Genomic DNA, 18981 nt, shown 5'->3' on the forward strand with positions numbered 1-18981 from the left:
AAATTATTTTCTCATCTAAGGTTTAGTCACCAAACAAAATTTTTATTTCTAATCTTAATTTTAGGCAGATGTTAAAAGAATGTCACTTGGGTAATATTTAGGAAGAATCCAATAAAGGCATTTTCTTGTTTGTTTCAAAATGGAATTTTTACTTTAATAAACTTCTAGAACATACGCAATTATTTTGGTCCTCAGTTACTAGCACTTATATACAATACAGACTAACACTCTACTGACAGAGATTAGTGATGCCTGCTGAGACAATCAGAACAATATGAAACAATTCATCCTGTTTTTATTTGCCATGACTGACATACCACCACCAGAACTCCAAAGAGAAGGGCAATGAGCAAGGTAATTTTTCTTGACATTATGAAACTGAACTATTTCATAAATGAACAAAAACTGCTTTTAGCATTCCAATTGCACCTCTAAATGTATTTTTATTGCTTGACCTGAGATCCACACATATTTTTATTTACAAAGTAATATAATCTGAGTTCCACTAACAGATGAACTTTTAGAAAACCCCTCTTTAAGTTGGAGACTCCCTACACATACAAATACATTTATTGCCATTTTTAAAAAAATCAGCTTGTTGGGCAAGGACTTCATGTCTAAAACACCAAAAGCAATGGCAACAAAAGCCAAAATTGACATATGGGATCTAATTAAACTAAAGAGCTTCTGCACAGCAAAAGAAACTACCATCAGAGTGAAAAGGCAACCTACAGAATGGGAGAAAACTTTTGCAATCTACTCATCTGACAAAGGGCTAATATCCAGAACCTATAAAGAACTCAATTAAATTTACAAGAAACAAACAAACAACCCCATCAAAAAGTGGGCAAAGGATATGAACAGACACTTCTCAAAAGAAGACATTCATACAGCCAACAGACACATGAAAAAATGCTCATCATCACTCACCATCAGAGAAATGCAAATCAAAACCACAATGAGATACCATCTTACACCAGTTAGAATGGCAATCATTAAAAAATCAGGAAACAACAGGTGCTGGAGAAGATGTGGAGAAATAGGAACACTTTTACACTGTTGGTGGGACTGTAAACTAGTTCAACCATTGTGGAAAACAGTGTGGCGATTCCTCAAGGATCTAGAACTAGAAATACCATTTGACCCAGTGATTCTATTACTGGGTATATACCCAAAGGATTATAAGTCATACTGCTATAAAGACCCATGCACACGTATGTTTATTGCAGCACTATTCACAATAGCAAAGACTTGGAATTAACCCAAATGTCCATCAGTGACAGACTGGATGAAGAAAATGTGGCACATACACACCATGGAATACTATGCAGCCATAAAAAATGATGAGTTCATGTCCTTTGTAGGGACATGGATGCAGCTGGAAACCATCATCCTCAGCAAACTATCACAAGAACAGAAAACCAAACACTGCATGTTCTCACTCATAGGTGGGAACTGAACAATGAGATCACTTGGACACAGGAAGTGGAACATCACACACCGGGTCCTACTGTGGGGAGAGGGGAGGAGGAGAGATAGCATCAGGAGATATACCTAATGTAAATGACGAGTTAATGGGTGCAGCACACCAACATGGCACATGTATACATATGTAACAAACCTGCACGTTGTGCACATGTACCCTAGAACTTAAAGTATAATTTAAAAAAAAAAAAAAAAACAAAGGCAACCTATGGGAGAAAGACTATAGGTGGTTTTTTTTTTTTTTTTTTTTTTCTGAGATGGAGTCTTACTCTGTTGCCAGGCTGGAGTACGGCAGTGTGATCTCGGGTCACTGAAACCTCTGCCTCCTGGGTTCCAGCGATTCTCCTGCCTCATCCTCCTGAATAGCTGGGACTACAGGCATGCACCACCATGCTCAGCTAACTTTTGTATTTTCAGTAGAGACGGGTTTCACCATGTTAGCCAGGATGGTCTTGATCTCTTGACCTCGTGATCCACCCACCTTGCTCTCCCAAAGTGCTGGGATTACAGGCGTGAGCCACTGCACCCGGCTGTTTTAATTTAATACTTTTGTGCATTTTCAAACTTTTCTACAATGAGCTTTAAAAAGTATAAGCAAAAATGAAAAAGTGAAACCACAAAAAAAAAAAAAAAAACAGCTTGTATTTTGACTATTATATAGGAGCACAGCAAAAAGCCCAGTGCTCAAGCTACAGAATATTTTTAAAAAATAGCAGGACATAAATTCATGAGTGGCATGGGATTCTACTCCTTGATACATATATGTATCAAATAACTTGTATACACAAATGCACATAGCAATATTAATAGCCAAAAAAGTGAAAGCAACCCAAATGTTCCTCAATAGATAAAATATGATACAGACATACTTTGAAGATATCATGGGTTTGGTTCCAGAAAATAATAAAGCCAATATTGCAAGGAAGTGAGTCACACCAATTTTTTGGTTTCCCAGTGCATATAAAAGTTATGCTTATGGCCGGGTGTGGTGGCTCAGGCCTGTAATCCCAGCACTTTGGGAGGCCGAGGTGGGTGGATCATGAGGTCGGGAGATCGAGACCATTCTGGCCAACATGGTGAAACCCCATCTCTACTGAAAATACAAAAATTAGCCAGGTGTGGTAGCACATGCCTGTAATCCCAGCTACTCGGGAGGCTGAGGCAGGAGAATCGCTTGAACCTGGGAGGTGGAGGTTTCCGAGAGCGGAGATCACACCACTGCACTCCAGCCTGGCAAGAGAGCAAGACTCCATTGCAAAAAAAAAAAAAAAAAGAGTTATGCTTATACACTATACTGTAGACTTTTAAGAGTGTAATAGTGTTAGGTCTAAGAAAACAATGTACATACCTTAATTTTAAAATTCGTTATTGCTGGCCGGGTACAGTGGCTCACGCCTGTAATCCCAGCACCCTGGCAGGCCAAGGCAGGCAAACCACTTGAGGTCAGGAGCTCGAGACCAGCCTGGCCAACATGGAGAAACTCCATTTCTACTAAAAATACAAAAAATTAGCCGGGCATGGTGGTAGCCACCTGTAACACCAGCTACTTGGGAGGCTGAGGCAGGAGAATCGCTTGAGCTCAGGAGGCAGAGGTTGTCGTGAGCCAAGATTGCACCACTGCACTCCAGCCTGGGTGACAGAGACTCCATCTCAAAAATAAATAAATAAATATACAATACAATACTGCTAAAAAAAAAATGCTGACAGAAATGAAGGGAGAAAAGGGAGAACACGCTGTTGGAAAAATGCCAATAGATTTGCTTGACACACGGTTCTCACAAATCTTCAATTTGTAAAAAAATAAAAAGCACAGTACCTGTAAACCACAATAAAGCAAAGTGCAACAAAATGGAGTACGCCAATACATCCATACAATGGATTTTTTTTGGCCATAAAAAAGAATAAAGTACTGATACACGCGACAACATGAACCTTGAAAATAGTATGCTTAGAGAAAAAAGTTAGTTGCAAAAGCCCACATATTGTATGATTCTATTTACATGAAATGTCCAGAATAGGCAAATCCATGGCCAAACTAGAGGAGTGATTGTTAAGGCCAGAAAGAATGGGGAGCACCTACTAATGAATACATGATACACTCTCAGGGTTAATAGAACTTAGATGGGAGACTGAATGGGGAAAGAATTTGAGTTGAATCACCATGCCAGCAAAGCCTTAGGAGAAGAAAACCTGCTACATAGAGTTCACACAGGAGTAGAAAGAGATAAGGTTGGAATAGAGAGTAGATTGTGGAAAGTCATAAATGCCATACTTAGTCTGTTGAACTTTAATCTACAGAAACCAAAGAATCACTGAAGAGTTCTGAGCTAGGAACACACACAAAGTGGAATAGTACCAGAGCAGTGAGACCAATGGAGAAGCTACTCTAACTGTTCAGGGACAAGGTTATAAAGGCATGACCTAGGAAAGAGGCAGTGGGTATTCTTTAAAGACACTCTGTGAAACACTGATTTTTAATAAATCAGCCAAGGTTAACATGCAAAAATCAATTTTATTTTTATGTACAGGACAAAATTGGAAAAATAAAAGTTTTAAAATTCTATTTACTACAGCTCCAAAAACCCAAATACATAGGAACACATTTAACAGAAGATGTAGAAGACTGCTACATCAAAAAAAAAAAGTTGAGAAACCAAACGCAACCTAAATAAATTAGCAGGTATACTATGATACCATGTTCATGAATTCAAAGAGACCATACTGTTAAGCACTGGCATTCTCCCCAAATTGAGCTATAGATTATAAACACAATTCCTAATTTCCAGAAGGTTTTTTTTTTTTTTTTGGTAAGATGTGATAGTGTAAGAGACATGCAAATGACCCTACCTTACTTCAAACCTTACTAAAAAGACAGTACAGTACTGATGTAAGGATTAAAAAATTGATCAATGCAACAGAAGAGGGCATGAAAATAGACCTGCACTTAAAACAGTCATTTGATTTTTGACTAAAACACCAAAGTGATCCAACGAGCAAAGGAAAATCTTTTGCACAAATGGTACTGCTGGAATACTGGAGATCCATAAAGAAAAAAAAAATCACCTCCACTATCCACAAAAATGAATTTGAAATGGATAGTGGACTTAAACATAAAACTAAATGCATTAAGCTTTTAAAGGGAAACACAGGAAACAATCATAATGACTTTGGAGAAAGGCAAATAAGGCAAAGGGTTTTTGTTGTTTTTTTTGTTTTTTTAATTTAAGTCAGAGTTTCACTCTGTCGCCCAGGCTGGAATGCAGTTGCATGATCTCGGCTCAGTACAACCTCCACCTCCTGGGTTCAAGTGATTCTCCTGCCTCAACCTCCCAAGTAGCTAGTATTACAGGCACACACCACCTCTCCCAGCTAATTTTTGTATTTTTAGTAGAGACAGGGTTTCACCATGTTGGCCAGGCTGGACTCAAACTCCTGACGTCAAGCGATACACCTGCCTCGGCCTCCGAAAGTGTTAGGATTACAGGTGTGAGCCACCATGCCCGGCCAGTTTCTTAGATTACAGAAAGCAATATATACCAAACAATGATCAATTAGATTTCATCAGAATTAAAATCCTCTACCCATCAAAAGGCACCATGAAGAAAATAGATAAGCCACAGAATAGGAGCAGATACTCACAAAACATACCTGACAAAAGACTGCCATAGAGAATATGTAGAGAACGTCCACAACTCCATAACAAGCACCCAATAAAAAAGAGAGTAGTCAAAATATGTGCACACTTTACAAAAAATATGCAAATGGCCAATAAGCACATGAAAAAAGTACTCAAACAACTGGACATCCACATGCAAAAATATGAATCTACACATACTTTGCATACAAAAAAGTCACTAAAAATGGATTGCAGACCTAAAAGTAAAATGCAAAACATAAAAATCCTAGACGATAACACAGGAGAAAATCTAGATGACCCTGAGTCTGGCAATTACTTTTTAGATATAATACCACAGGAATGATCCATAAAAGAAATAATTTATATGTTGGAGTTCTTTAAAAGTAAACACACCTGCTTTGCGAAAGACACTTAAAAGCCACAGGCTTGGAAAAAATATTTGCAAAAGATATACCTGATATAATGGACTGTTACCCAAAATACACAAAGAATGCTTACAACTCAATAAGTAAACAACTTGAATTAAAAATGGGCCAAACACCTTAACAGATGTTTCAGGCAAAGATATATAGATGGCAAATAAGCACATGAAAAGATGTTCCACGTCGGATTTCATAAGGGAAATGCAAATTAAAACAATGAGATATCATTACACACCTATCAGAACGGCCAAAATCCAGAACACTGACAACACCAAATACTGGTATGAATGTGGAACTACAGGAACACTCAATTCGTTGCTGGTGGGAATGCAAAATGATATAATCACTCTGGAAGACAGTTTGACAGTTTCTTACAAAATAATACATATTCTAATTCAATAGAGCAATTGTAATCCTTGGTGTTTACCCAAAGGAGTTAAAATTATATTTCCACAGGGTGCGGTGGCTGATGCCTGTAGTCCCAGCACTTCGGGAGGCCCAGGTGGGTGGATCACGAGGTCAGGAGTTCAAGACCAGCCTGGCCAACATGGTGAAACCCCATCTCTACTAAAAATACAAAAATTAGCCAGGTATGGTGGTGGGTGCCTGTAATCCCAGCTGCTCAGGAGGCCGAGGCAGGAGAATCGCTTGAGTCCGGGAGGCGAAGGTTGCAGTGAGCCAAGACCGCACCACTGCATTCCAGCTTGGGTGACAGAGCAAGACTCCGTATCTCTATATATATTTCCACAAAAAAGCTTGCATGCGAATGTTTAGGGCAACTGTAACCAAAAGTGGAAGCAACCAAGATGTTATTCAGTAGATGAATGGATCTATAAACTGTGGTACATTCGGATAATGATTTGGTGAGAGCCACTCTGAAAAGGCTATATATTGCATGACTGCAACTATATGCCATTCTGGAAAAGTCAAAACTACGGAGACAGTAAAAAATCAGTGATTGCCAGGAGTTGGGGGATGAATACTAACAGGCAGAGCACAGATTTCTGGGGTAGAGATGCTTCATTATAGCATCCATGTGATGCTATAATTAAGGATACATGTCATCATTCATTTGTCCAAACTCATGAAAGCACAAGAGCAAGAATGAACACTAATATAAACTATTGCCCCTGGATGATAATGATGTGCCAAGGTAGGTTCATCATTGTATCAAATATACCACTCTGGTATGGTGGGGGACACTGATAATATGGGAGGCTACGGACATGTGGGGGCTGGTGGAAAAGAGCAAATCCCTATGCCTCCCTCTCAATTTGGCAAGGAACAGAAAACTGCTCTATAAAATAGATTTTGTTTTTAAACATGATCAGTCACCAGAACGGAGAAAGTTAAAGAGAGTGGCGACAATAAATGGTGAGCAAGACAAACTACTGGAATTCTCATATACTGCTGGTGGAAGTGTAACATGGTACAACTTTGGAAAATTGTTTGGCAGTTACTTATAAAAATAAACACATATCTCTCTATGACCCAGCAATTCCACTGCTAGGTATCTATGCACGGGAAATAAAAATGTATGTTTACAAAGACTTTTACAAGAATGTTCATAGTAGCTTTTTTCATAACAGCCCCAAACTGGAAATAGTCCAGCTATCTATCACCAACAGGAGAATGGACAAACTGTGGAACAGTCATACAATGAAATGCTACTTGGCAATGAAAACAAATGGACTACTGACACATGTAACAACAGACAAATCTCAAAATTATGCCAAGTTTAAGAAGCTTTCTATAAAGATTATATACTATATGATTACATTTCTATAAAATTCTAAAACAGGTAAAACTAATCTATGGTAGAAAAAAGTCCAAACAGTGGTTACCTCTAGGAGGAGCATAGACAAAACTGGGAAGGAGCATGAGGGAAATTTGTGGGACAATGTTAATACTTTATATCTTGATAGGGATTTGGGTTACACAAGTGCATGCATGCATATGTTAAAACTAAGCTAATGTGCATTTAAGTTTTGTACATTACATGTAAACTGTACATCAAAAGGAAAAAACTACTTAATGATATGTATCCTGAAGTTTTTATGGGAAAGTGTACAAATGTCTACAATTTACTTCTAAAGGTATCAAAAAGAAGATGGATTAATAGAGATGAATGGAGGGAAAGATGGATAGATATGTGATAAAGTATACACGTTAATGATAGAATCTAAGTGATATGACTTCATTTTAAAATTCAACTTGGATGAATATTTGAATATCGTCATAGTAAAATATTGAAAAAATACAAAATCAGCATTATGTGGTGACTAAGTACATCTCGGGCATATGTAGGTTAGGGAAGGAAGAGTAGTAAAGAAATCAGGGTTTAGATATTGGGCAAATTAGGTGGAAATGATACCACTATTAACAAAATAAAAAACCAAGGAGAAAAGCCAACGTTTTGTGTGGCCTGGGGAAAAGATAAATATAAGGAATTTCATTATTGAAATGAAAACTAAAAAGCTAAGTGAAAATGTCTAGCAAGTATCTGGAGACAAGTAACTAAAACTTCTGATGCCAAGGCTAGCTAGATTTAGGAATAAACTACATAGAAGTAACAGTGAAGTTTAAAGGTAGGGAAAAAATCAGAAGGGAGTTAAAGAAAATCTTGGTGATTAGTGGTTGGGAAAAAAAAAGCAAAAATAGAGAAGCAGCTAGGAAAACCAAGAAAATGTTATAGCAAGAAAGCATAAGCTACAAACAATTCTCAACTATAATTCTCTTGAGAAATATGCCAAACTGAGGAGAAATAAAGAACCTCCAATGAAAAACTACTCCTTAGATGTTTAAGAAAACACAGCTGAAATTCAAGGCAGATAAGACTCCTAATCCCCACTCCCCCAAATCTTTAAAATTCAGTTGAAATTCTAAATATAAAAGACTGCAATAATTCATGCACTTGTGGAAAGAATTTAAGAAATAAAGAAAAATTTGATACCAAGTCCTGTTATGAAAGAAAAACAGTTAAGAAAAGCAAAGACATTCATTTGAGAATCTTCTTCAGGGTAGGCATGTAGCTACAAACAAAAACAAAACAGCAGCACACGTCAACTCAACCATCCACTTGTTGATTATGTAGAAGATATTCTCAGTTTTCTGCTTTTAATTGCTCCTTTCCTTAGTCACTTCCAGCATTGTGTTCTCAAGTCAATTTTCATTTGGTTCCCCATTCCCCAATAGGTCAACCAAAGACAGATATGCTCTAACAATATTTTTTAAGTCTCAGACCCCTCACCTAAGTCTCAAAATCTACTTACCTTGAGGCAAATCACTGCCACTTGGATCACAGGAATAAGGTGGAGGTGGTAGTGGTGGTGGTGGTGGTTGTAAGTTTGAAGCCTCTCCCACATCAAGAGGAGGAGGAGGAGGAGGAGGTGGTGGTGGTGGTGGCCGTGGTGGTGGTGGTGGTGGTGGTGGTAGAGAGGCACCAGCATGAGGAATAGGAGCAGAATGGCATGGATAGGATGGTGAGGCAATCACTAACGAAGAAACAAAACATAAAGTAGCAATACACAACTATAACACCTTTTGAACAGCAGGCTCATTTACTTTTCTTGTCTCCAGTATGGTCAAAGAACTCTTAATTCTTATGGTTTGGCTTTAAAAAAAAAACTTGGACAGTCAATTGTCTACATTCTCTTAGACATACCAATGGAGAACTTGTTCATAACAAGTCATTTTGATTTAAGAAAAGTATTGGAAATTAAAAGGGAAAAAACTGGAAGAGGCAGAGCTTTGACTATCAGACTTTGAACATTTAGCTAACAGGTACATAAATAAAACATAATTAAAGCAAAATTTTTACTTAGTTTAATACCCAATGCAAATTTAAGAATGTTTTCAGCAATCTGTCACTGTCAGTCAAATCACAAAATGCAGAAGCTAATAAGAGATGGACTAAGTGCACAGACTACAGATTTTAGCAATCCTCGAAGGTTTCTACTGGTAGCATCTCAGGAATATAGGGAACTTTAAATCATGAACGTTCCATTTCTAAGAAGGTACAGAACCTAAAAACAGGATAGATACAATACGTTATCCCTTTAGCTTTCTATACCTGTTACTATAGCTTAGAAATAATCAATATTTAAAAGTTTCTTTTCGACATAAGAAATTCAGATGTAATTATATTTAAATATTAATCCTCTGTGACGATAAAGGAAACAACGTGGTTACAACCTAGTAAAAACACATACCTGCATATATATATAACATGTAAATTTGTTAATTTTTTTTTTTTACAAAAGATGAATAATACAAACCCTTCAAGTTTAACTGAATCATTTTAGCCAGCTGAAATCCAAGTACAAAATTTCATCATTTTGTTATCTGCATTATCATTTTAACACTAAGAAACATAGAAAGTTTAGTCTTATCATTCTATAAATGTTTAAAGTCAGAGTTTCAGCACACTGAATTTAGCATAGGAACAATTCACACAACCTGAATTTGTTATTCTGATATTTTAGCAAGACATAATCCACATTGTTTCCATTTAGTGACCAGTACTAACAATATATTCATCTGTATCTTTCGTACATTTACAGGCTAACAGTAATAGATCTGTGTCTTCAGGTGATCTAAAATTTGATAAACAACTGTTTAGGAGTGATGCAATTATCTCTTGATTGTGGTGGTGGTTACACAACTCTATGCATTTGTCAAAGCTCACAGAACTGGGCACCAAAAAAATGAATTATACTGTATCTAAATTAAACAGCAAATTTTTAAAGCTTGCTCAACTAGCTGTTTTGGAGTTTTGTCATATCTTTAGAAATCTCTACTTTTACAGTTTTGGGAGAGGAATTTAATTTTCAGAATATCCCCAAATGTTCTAGACATACATTTTTTTTTAATAAAATGGCTCCCCCAACAAAGCTCTGCTCTTATTCCTTTTAAACTAGCACTGAAAACGTATCATACCATTAAAAAAAAAAAAAAAAAAAAAAGCAAATGGAGAAAGGCAATTAGCTGAAGACAGGAGCATGTGATTATGATCACTAGATAAAAACCAACTACTAGACATAGAAGTGGCTAAATACATTCTCATGTGCCTGAAAGAATCAAGAGTAGACACAATTTGGAGGCTACTTTGTCTGAATTCACTTTCCTTATAAATGCACAGTATTACAATAAACCCTCTAAGTAAAAGCTTTTACAATTTCAAGTTTCTAAAGAGATGCATGAGCATCTCATCCTCAGACTTAAGAAGAGCTCCACAGGCTTAACAGATACACTTCAAGGGATGGCTCAAGAATTACAGAAACGTCTTCTAAAATATTAGTAGAAATCAATGTAATGCATTCAGAATGCTGATTTCCCCTGTCCATGTAGCTGTAGTCTGCTCCAGGACACTTCAGAAGAGAACATAACTATAATAAGATACTGCTGCTTCTCTAGAAATCACAGAGCAGGGCGAAGGCCAAGGTGTGGTGAGATGCTCCAGTGCAAAATTTAAGGGGCTACCAAAACTAATACAAAGAAAACTATTATGAATACAACATCAAAATTTTCAATAAAGACAGGATCTAACCCTGTACTTACATGACCCCAAGAGTATATGCCTTACTCAACTCACCTTAAACCTGATCCACAGATCCTGTCTTTATTTAAAATTGACACTTTGTTCTCAAATTTTTTTATAATCATCTTTATTTTTAAAAATGATGCATTAAAGTGTTATTTATCTTGATTACTGTATTTTTTTTTTGGCATTCCATTAAATTTTGCACTCAGGGACAGTCACTGATCCCAGCCCTGGCAAAAGACTTGGGAACATTTACTGAAATCCAGAGTTTGAAGTTGACAGGATTTAATGCCTAAAAGGAGACTCATACTTAAAGGAAATCATCACATCTTGTTACCTTGCAGATTAGCAGTCACTTAAGGATGGAAGGGGCCTGCCAGAGAGACATATGAAGAACAAAGTGGGAAAAATGAGTTGTTTCATCAATTGGATTGACAAGAATGACAAAGAGCAACTAAAAAGCAGCCAGATCTAGTAAAGATCTATAGTTGAGGTTCATTAAGTGACTGAGAGAATAAAAAGTAAATAAATGAAGGCAGTATGCATTTTTAGAAAAATCTGGCATTTAAATGGTAATCTTTCAATGATTCCACATAAATAAAACATTACAATGCTTCCTTCATGTGTCACTTGAATTTAAGCTCAGACAGCTGCTAGAAGCAGACAGCAAACATTTTCCCTTATAACTAGCATAAAGTAGTAAAAGCAGGGTCTACATTAACATTTCCAGTGAAAAATTTATATCATCATTAACATTTATTGTATGTTTTTGTTCCAGGCACTGTGCTAAGCACTTTTTTTTTTTTGAGACAAAGTCTCACTCTTGCCCAAGCTGGAGTGCAATGACGTGATCTCAGCTCACTGCAACCTCCAACTCCCGAGTTCAAGTGATTCTCCTGCCTCAGCCTCCAGAGTAGCTGGGATTACAGGCATGTGCTACCATGCCTGGCTAATGTTTGTATTTTTAGTAGAGATGGGGTTTCCCCATGTTGGCCAGGCTGGTCTCAAACTTCTAACCTTAGGTGACCCACCCACCTCGGCCTCCCAAAGTGCTGGGATTCCAGGCATGAGCCACCACACCCTGCCCACTTTTTTTTTTTTTTGAGACGGAGTCTCGCTCTGTCGCCCAGGCTGGAATGCAGTGGCGCGATCTCCACTCACTGCAAGCTCCGCCCCCCGGGTTCACGCCATTCTCCTGCCTCAGCCTCCCATGTAGCTGGTGCTACAGGTGTCCACCACTGCGCCCGGCTAATTTTTTGTATTTTTAGTAGAGACAGGGTTTCACAGTGTTAGCCAGGATGGTCTCGATCTCCTGACCTTGTGATCCGCCCATCTCGGCCTCCCAAAGTGCTGGGATTACAGGCGTGAGCCACTGCACCCGGCCCACTTTATCTTTTTATAAATAAAACAGATATAGCAAACAAATCAAATATGTTGCTTAATGAGTTATTTTAATGTGGATACTACCCATGTCTAGAAATACTTTTCCCTCCTATCATAACCAACCGTTGTTTTGACTTTAATAGTAATTACTTCCGTGGGGTCTTTTCAGAGTTTTGTCACTCAAATGTGCATCCTTGAACAGTTTTTTAGTTTTGTCCATTAAAAAAATTGGATATTTCTTGACTGTATTAATCTATTGGTCCTTCCTCCATCCATTTCCTGACAAGTTCTGCTTTAAAGAACCTGGGCCCTTTGATCTGACAAACTTCGCATAGTCTGGATTTTGCAGATTACATACTCATGCTGCAATCCAACATATTATTCTGTATTTCCTGTCAATAGGCAGCTAGATCCAGGAGACCAAATCAGACTCAGGACTGATTCTTCTGGGACATCTATAGCTAATGTTTGACTGACTTTGCAATCTTAGTAGCTACTGATGTTTAATGTTCATCCATTTAATACGGACTGCAAAATTATTGTCACTTTTTAATTGATTAGTTAGAATACTATTACAAAAAGATACTTACCCTCATCTATTTGTTTATTCAGTGGTATAGTTCATATAAGGAAGGCAGAATAAATGCTTGATTATTTCATGCTCCAGTTTTCAAGAAAATTTATTGACTTCCTGTCATCCTCTTAAAGTAAGCAATTTTTAAAATATCACTAAGAACTTTTATATTCAACATACTTGGTATATTCCAATCTATTGCAATGATCATTGAGGCTCAAATTGTTCCATCTTTGGCCAGTGGGAATGTCTCTTTGTGATGGTTTCTGAGTCCTTTTGACATGATGCCTGTACTCTGATATGTTCCTTGCTATCTGGTATGACAGGATGTTCCAGGGTCATCTTGAACATTTCCTGCCCAGACCTGGAGTCAGCCATTTCTCCACAGAGCCCAGTTTATTTTAAAAGTAATAAATGTAATTTTAAGACCACAAACTAGGTGCTAGGAATACTTATTGTTTTCAGGCCTTTCAGTGGACAGAGCGAGGAAACATTTACATATATTAAAAGATAAAATATCTCAAATTCATACTGATACTTCTAATTCAAATTCAAGACTATAAAAGCTTTTAATTAGTCTCTATAACATCTGCATTACCTTTTTTCCCACACTAAGAATCCTGGGTCATTAGGACACAGGGGATAAAATTTGAATATCCCATAATTACTCATTTGCTTTAGCCCACATTACACAGTGTCAGAATAGCTTTCTGAGTATCTACATTAAAGAATCTGATGTGACTGAGAGCATGAAAAAATGCTTTGCCCATAGTCTCTCAATTCTATCATTTAAAAAAATAACTACATCTATACCCTCCAAACATAAGGCTATTACACAGTACAGTCTCAACTTCTCAGCCCTCACGTGTCTTACTTCTATGGTTAACTATGTATTTAATACTTATCATCACGTCTTATGTCTCTAATGTCTTTAATTGTTCTGCCTCTAATTGTTCTGGTACAGAATAACAGAACAATGTCTCTAATTGTTCTGGTAGCCTAAAACTCTGGTAACCTAAAACTCAAAGTTCATTCTCTAGTACACTGTTGTCCAATACAACTTTTTGTGATGGTAAAAATATTCTGTATCTCTGCTGTCCAATACAGTAGCTACTAGCCACATGTGGCTTTTAGCACTTGGTATGTGGCTGATGCAACTGAGGAACAACAGATTTACTTTATTTAACTGAAATTAACTTAGTTTCCACACATGGCTAGTGATTACCCTGCTTGACAGCACAGCTCTCACAGATTCATCAGGAAGGGTTCATGGGAATAATAATGTTGGGTTCTCACATGTTGCCCTTTGTGCTTGAAAATCAGTTTGAATGGACACAAAATTGTTGGTTCACATATTCTTTCCTTGGGTATCTTAAATGTTATTCCACTTTCTTCTAGCATAAAACAATGCTGTCAAAGTTTGATGATTATCATTGTATTTCTCTTATATGCCATAAACTCTTAGATACTCAGGACTTTTTAAGTCTAACAATTTTATTAGAACATTCTGCTGTCCGTCACTCTGGGTCAATATTCTCAGGTATTCAGGGTGCTGTTTCAAGTACGTACTTTTAAAACTTTTTAAACTTATGGTTTGACTCTGTGTCCCCACTCAAATCTCATCTTGAATTGTAAACTGAGTTGTAATCCCCAGGTGTTAAGGTAGAGGCCTGGTGGGAGGTGACTGGATCATGGGAGCGGTTTCCCCTATGATGTTCTTGTGATAGTGAGTAAATTCTCATGAGATCTGATAGTTTTATAAATGGCAGTTTCTCCTGCTCTCTCTCTCCCTCTCGGCGCCTTGTGAAGAAGGTGTCTGCTTTCCCTTCGCTTTTCGCCATGATGGCAAGTTTCCTGAGGCCTCCTCAGCCATGCAGAACTGTGAGTCAATTAAACCTCTTTCCTTTATGTGTTACCCAGTCTTAGGCATTTCTTTATAGCAGTGTGAAAACAACCTAATACAAAACTTAAGCAAAGTTTTCTAAATTATAGCTTTTAAGTATATTTTGTTCCTTTACTTTGGTTTTCTTTTTCAGGGACTTCTATCCGTGTTTGATCTCGTTTGCCTAACTTCAAATATGTCGCTTTTAAATCTTTATCTTCATTTTCTTTCGATTTTAGATTTCCCTCTTCTTACATCTTTAATTTAAAAAAAAAAAAAAAGTTTATGGTCGGGTGTGGTGGCTCATGCCTATAATCCCAGCACTTTGGGAGGTTGAGGTGAGTGGATCACTTAAGCCTAGGAGTTCAAGACCAGCTTGGGCAACATGGCAAGACTCCGTCTCTACAAAAACACAGTAATTAGCCGAGTTTGGTGGAGTGTGCCTACAGTCCCAGGTACTAGGGGGCTGAGGCAGCAGGACTGCTTGAACCCTGAAGATCCAGGCTGCAGTGAGCCATGATCATGCCACTGCACTCTACCCTTGGTGACAGGGCAATACCCCGTCTCGAAAAAAAAAAAGCCTACAGCACTCATTTCTCTTAAAGCATTATCTGCTGTACATACAGTGTGGGTATCCCTAATTTGAAAATCTGAAATTCAAACTGCTCCAAATTCCAAAACTTTTTGAGTGCCTACATAGTGCTCAAAGGAAATGCTCATTGGAGAATTTTGGAAATTCAGATTAGGGATGCTCAACAAGTATAATGCAAATATTCCAAAATCTAAAAAAATCCTAAGTCCAAAACACTTCTGGTCCCAAGCATTTTGAATAAAGAATACTCAACCTGAATTTGCTCAAGCTCATTACAGTTTAGTCTCCATTACTAAAACGACCTTCTCCCATTTATAATTCTTTCCTGAGTTCTATTACCTCGGGTAATTTTTTCTAATTCTGATTTACGTTATTCCTTAATGTTTTGTATTATTAAAATCTTTAGCTCATTTTGAAATAGTTTGTCACAGTTTTAGTTTGTTTAGTTCTGTTTAGTGGTTCACTTCTAACATGTTTTCATTGTCTGTAGGGACATTCTGCTTTTTATTCCTTGATATATTTGTGTAGCATTTGACCTTAATCTTTTTCTTTTGTTCTTTTCCCTGACCTGCTCTTTTCTCTATCCTGATCGATTCAGATTCCATTCTTAGCAGTTTCTTCCCAGTGAGGAATACTATCCTAAAAGGGAGCTCTGGCAGGTCAATTTTGAAGAGTTAGAGGTTAAATTGTTTTAAGCCCTTTAAGTTCTTCTACTATGTGCCGTATGCACTCGTCTAGTATTAGAGAGACCAAATCCCTTCCCAGTTTTGGCTGCTGCTTCCAAATTGTCGGCCCCACTTTTCAGTAACTTCTTATTCACTGGAATTCTCAGGTACATAAGACAACATCCTCAATGCTTCTATGTAAGAAGAGGTCTGCTCCCTCACAGACCCTGATAGCATGCAAGTCTTGTGACTGGTGGTTTGTCCCTACCTTCTTAAATCCTGGGGTTCATGGGGATACCTCTTCACCTAGTTTTTTGTAGGTGTCATGGGTTTTGACTTCACTATTTCCATTTTTATGCTGAGACTCAGAAAAGCTAATGCTGTTGTTGCCACCACCTTCCTAAAAGTCTGCTGATAACTTAAAATTTTATTAACTCACTGAAAATCCACAACCACTTCATGAATTGGTACTATCAGTACCACCAAGTCACAGATAAAAAGCTTCAATAATTTGTACAAAATTATACAATAAGTTGTAAAACCATGATTCTAACCCAGATCTTTTAAATTCCAGAGCCTGTATCTTTTATTGTGATATTTACAGGACAATTATTCATTACAAAGGAACATATTTTATAGAATAAATTCCTGAAAAGTTTGCTATAAGGTGAGAAACATCATCTTAACTCTTATATGATAAAACTTAACTCAAGGTTTGAGAAACTAGTACAAGTCCCCTAATTCAACAGGTAGCAAAATGAAAGGTATAAAATCTTACCTGCACGAAATGTGCAATAAACTTGAATCCCTGACTCTCAGATCTCATGGATTTGAGATTATGTTCAATGGCAGAACATAATTTATTAAGTAGGTTAAATAAATTCAATTCTGGAAATTAAAGTAATGGTATCTAATAACCAGAATAGCTAGATGTGCATGTTCATGAATAGGAAAAGAGGCTTCCAAAGTAAGCATCCGCTAATAACCTACCTGGCCTGCCGTGTGTAGGTGGAGATACAAATAGAGGCTGTATAGCATTCTGTGAGGAAACTGAAGTGGTACTAACAGCTTGATTAGCTGCTGCACCGTTAGATAAGACTGGAGCTGGAACATTATTGGCACAAGAAGCTGCGACTGCTGCAATATTTCCCATCACCTGTAAGTGTGGAAGAAAGTTCAAAACTCTAAGTCTGGTTTCTCAAACAGTAGATTATCTGATCCTAAACTTCAGAAAACAGTAATTAGACAACTAAAACACTGAAAATCAATCTTTATATAAACCTTATATAGGAAGGTTATTTCTTTCAGAAGATCTTAGGTCACTTGAGAGCTTTGATTTTTTTAATTCATTTATTCCTAAAAAGGTAATACACTAATATGATTTGAAAATCAAGTATTAAATCGTATACAAAAAAAAAGTTTCCCTCCAAGCCCTGTCCTCCATCTGCCTAGTTGCCTGCTCCTCAGTTAACCTCTGGGCTTCCTGCATATTATTCCAAAGATTTGTAATATATATATATATATTTTGAGACAGTGTCTCACTCCCATCGCCCAGGCTGGAGTGCAGTGGCATGATTTCATTCACTGTAGCCTCAACTTTCCAGGCTCAGGTGATTCTCCCACCTCAGCCTCCCGAGTAGCTTAGGACTACAGTCACGCACCACCATGCCCAGCTTATTTTTTATATTTTTAGTAGAGATGGTTTTGTCATGTTGTTAAGGCTGGTGTTTAACCCCTGGGCTCCAGCAATCTGCCCGCCTTAGCATCCCAAAGTGCTGGGATTACAGGCATGAGCCACTGCATCTGGCCTACACTTTTTTCTTTTTTAAAGAGAAAAGGTGCCTTGCATTTTTTATAATATTGTAAGACTGTATTTTTTTTTTCTGCTTAGGCCACAGCTCCTTAAGAGAATAAACTATTTTTCCACAGCACCCAGTACAGGGCTGTGCACAGAAAGATATTCAATAAATGGTAACAGAAGCTTCTTGAACATACTGTCCTCACTGGGAGTCTCCATTTTCTTACCACCCAATCGCAGTGTGGCTGCTACCCACACTGGTTCTCTGAAACTGTATTCAAAGTCACCAGTGGTCTCTATGGCAACAAATCTTAATAGACTTTTGTTAAGCCTTATGTTGCTTGACCTCTTGGCAGCAACTGACACCTGGCTGCTCCTTGAAACATTCTCTTCTTAGGGCTTCCATAACATTCCTCTCTCATGCTTTTCCTCCCTCCTTGGATGTTCCTTCTCTGCCCATTTTCTAAAATTTGATAATTCATGGGCTCTGTTCCAGATACCCTTCTCAACCTCTTCCTTTGCCCAGGATGATCTTGTTTACTCCTATGGTTTCAGCTACCTTTTTATAATGCTGACTCTCCATTCTACAGGAAAGCTTTAAAACTAAGTTTCAGTTAATGAGACAGAATTGACAGGTAATTTAGATTAACTCACTCTTTATATAAAAGAGGTTCACAGTAAACTATGAGTAATCTAAAGTCAGCACATAGAACAGTGTCTGGAACACAGTAGATACTCAATAATTTGTTGAATTAATTTACTAATCACTGTGTCAGACACTGGAAGGTACAATAATACCTAAAGGAACGAAAGCAGTTGCTTTGAAGTATGATGAAGGTAAATGGAAAGAGAAAATTCATTTTTCTCTGTTCAGGCCATTGTAACTGCTTAATAACACTATGAGATTACCTTCTGGGGGTAGTTGTACGAGGTAACTGTGTCCTGAGGAGACATAGAACATGATTTTCTGTCCTGAAGAGACTTTAATGAATACAAAAATA

General features: G+C 37.5%; 1 protein-coding gene across 6 annotated transcripts in view; it reads right to left on the reverse strand.

Moving 5' to 3' along the window:
* ALG13 (ALG13 UDP-N-acetylglucosaminyltransferase subunit) overlaps positions 1-18981 on the reverse strand; it is an 82081-nt gene that overhangs the window by 8229 nt on the left and 54871 nt on the right. For 5 of the 6 annotated variants that reach the window (XM_023203037.2, XM_023203028.2, XM_023203029.1 and 2 more), the window contains 3 exons: positions 18890-18961; positions 17173-17338; positions 8817-9038 (listed from right to left, as the gene is read on the reverse strand). In XM_023203037.2, the coding sequence (XP_023058805.1) occupies positions 8817-9038; positions 17173-17338; positions 18890-18961 (460 nt within the window). The remainder of the gene's footprint in view (positions 1-8816; positions 9039-17172; positions 17339-18889; positions 18962-18981) is intronic. The other variant, XM_023203027.1, reaches the window with a different exon arrangement.

This window comes from Piliocolobus tephrosceles, chromosome 12 (assembly GCF_002776525.5).
Source record: "Piliocolobus tephrosceles isolate RC106 chromosome 12, ASM277652v3, whole genome shotgun sequence".
Taxonomy (NCBI): domain Eukaryota; kingdom Metazoa; phylum Chordata; class Mammalia; order Primates; family Cercopithecidae; genus Piliocolobus; species Piliocolobus tephrosceles.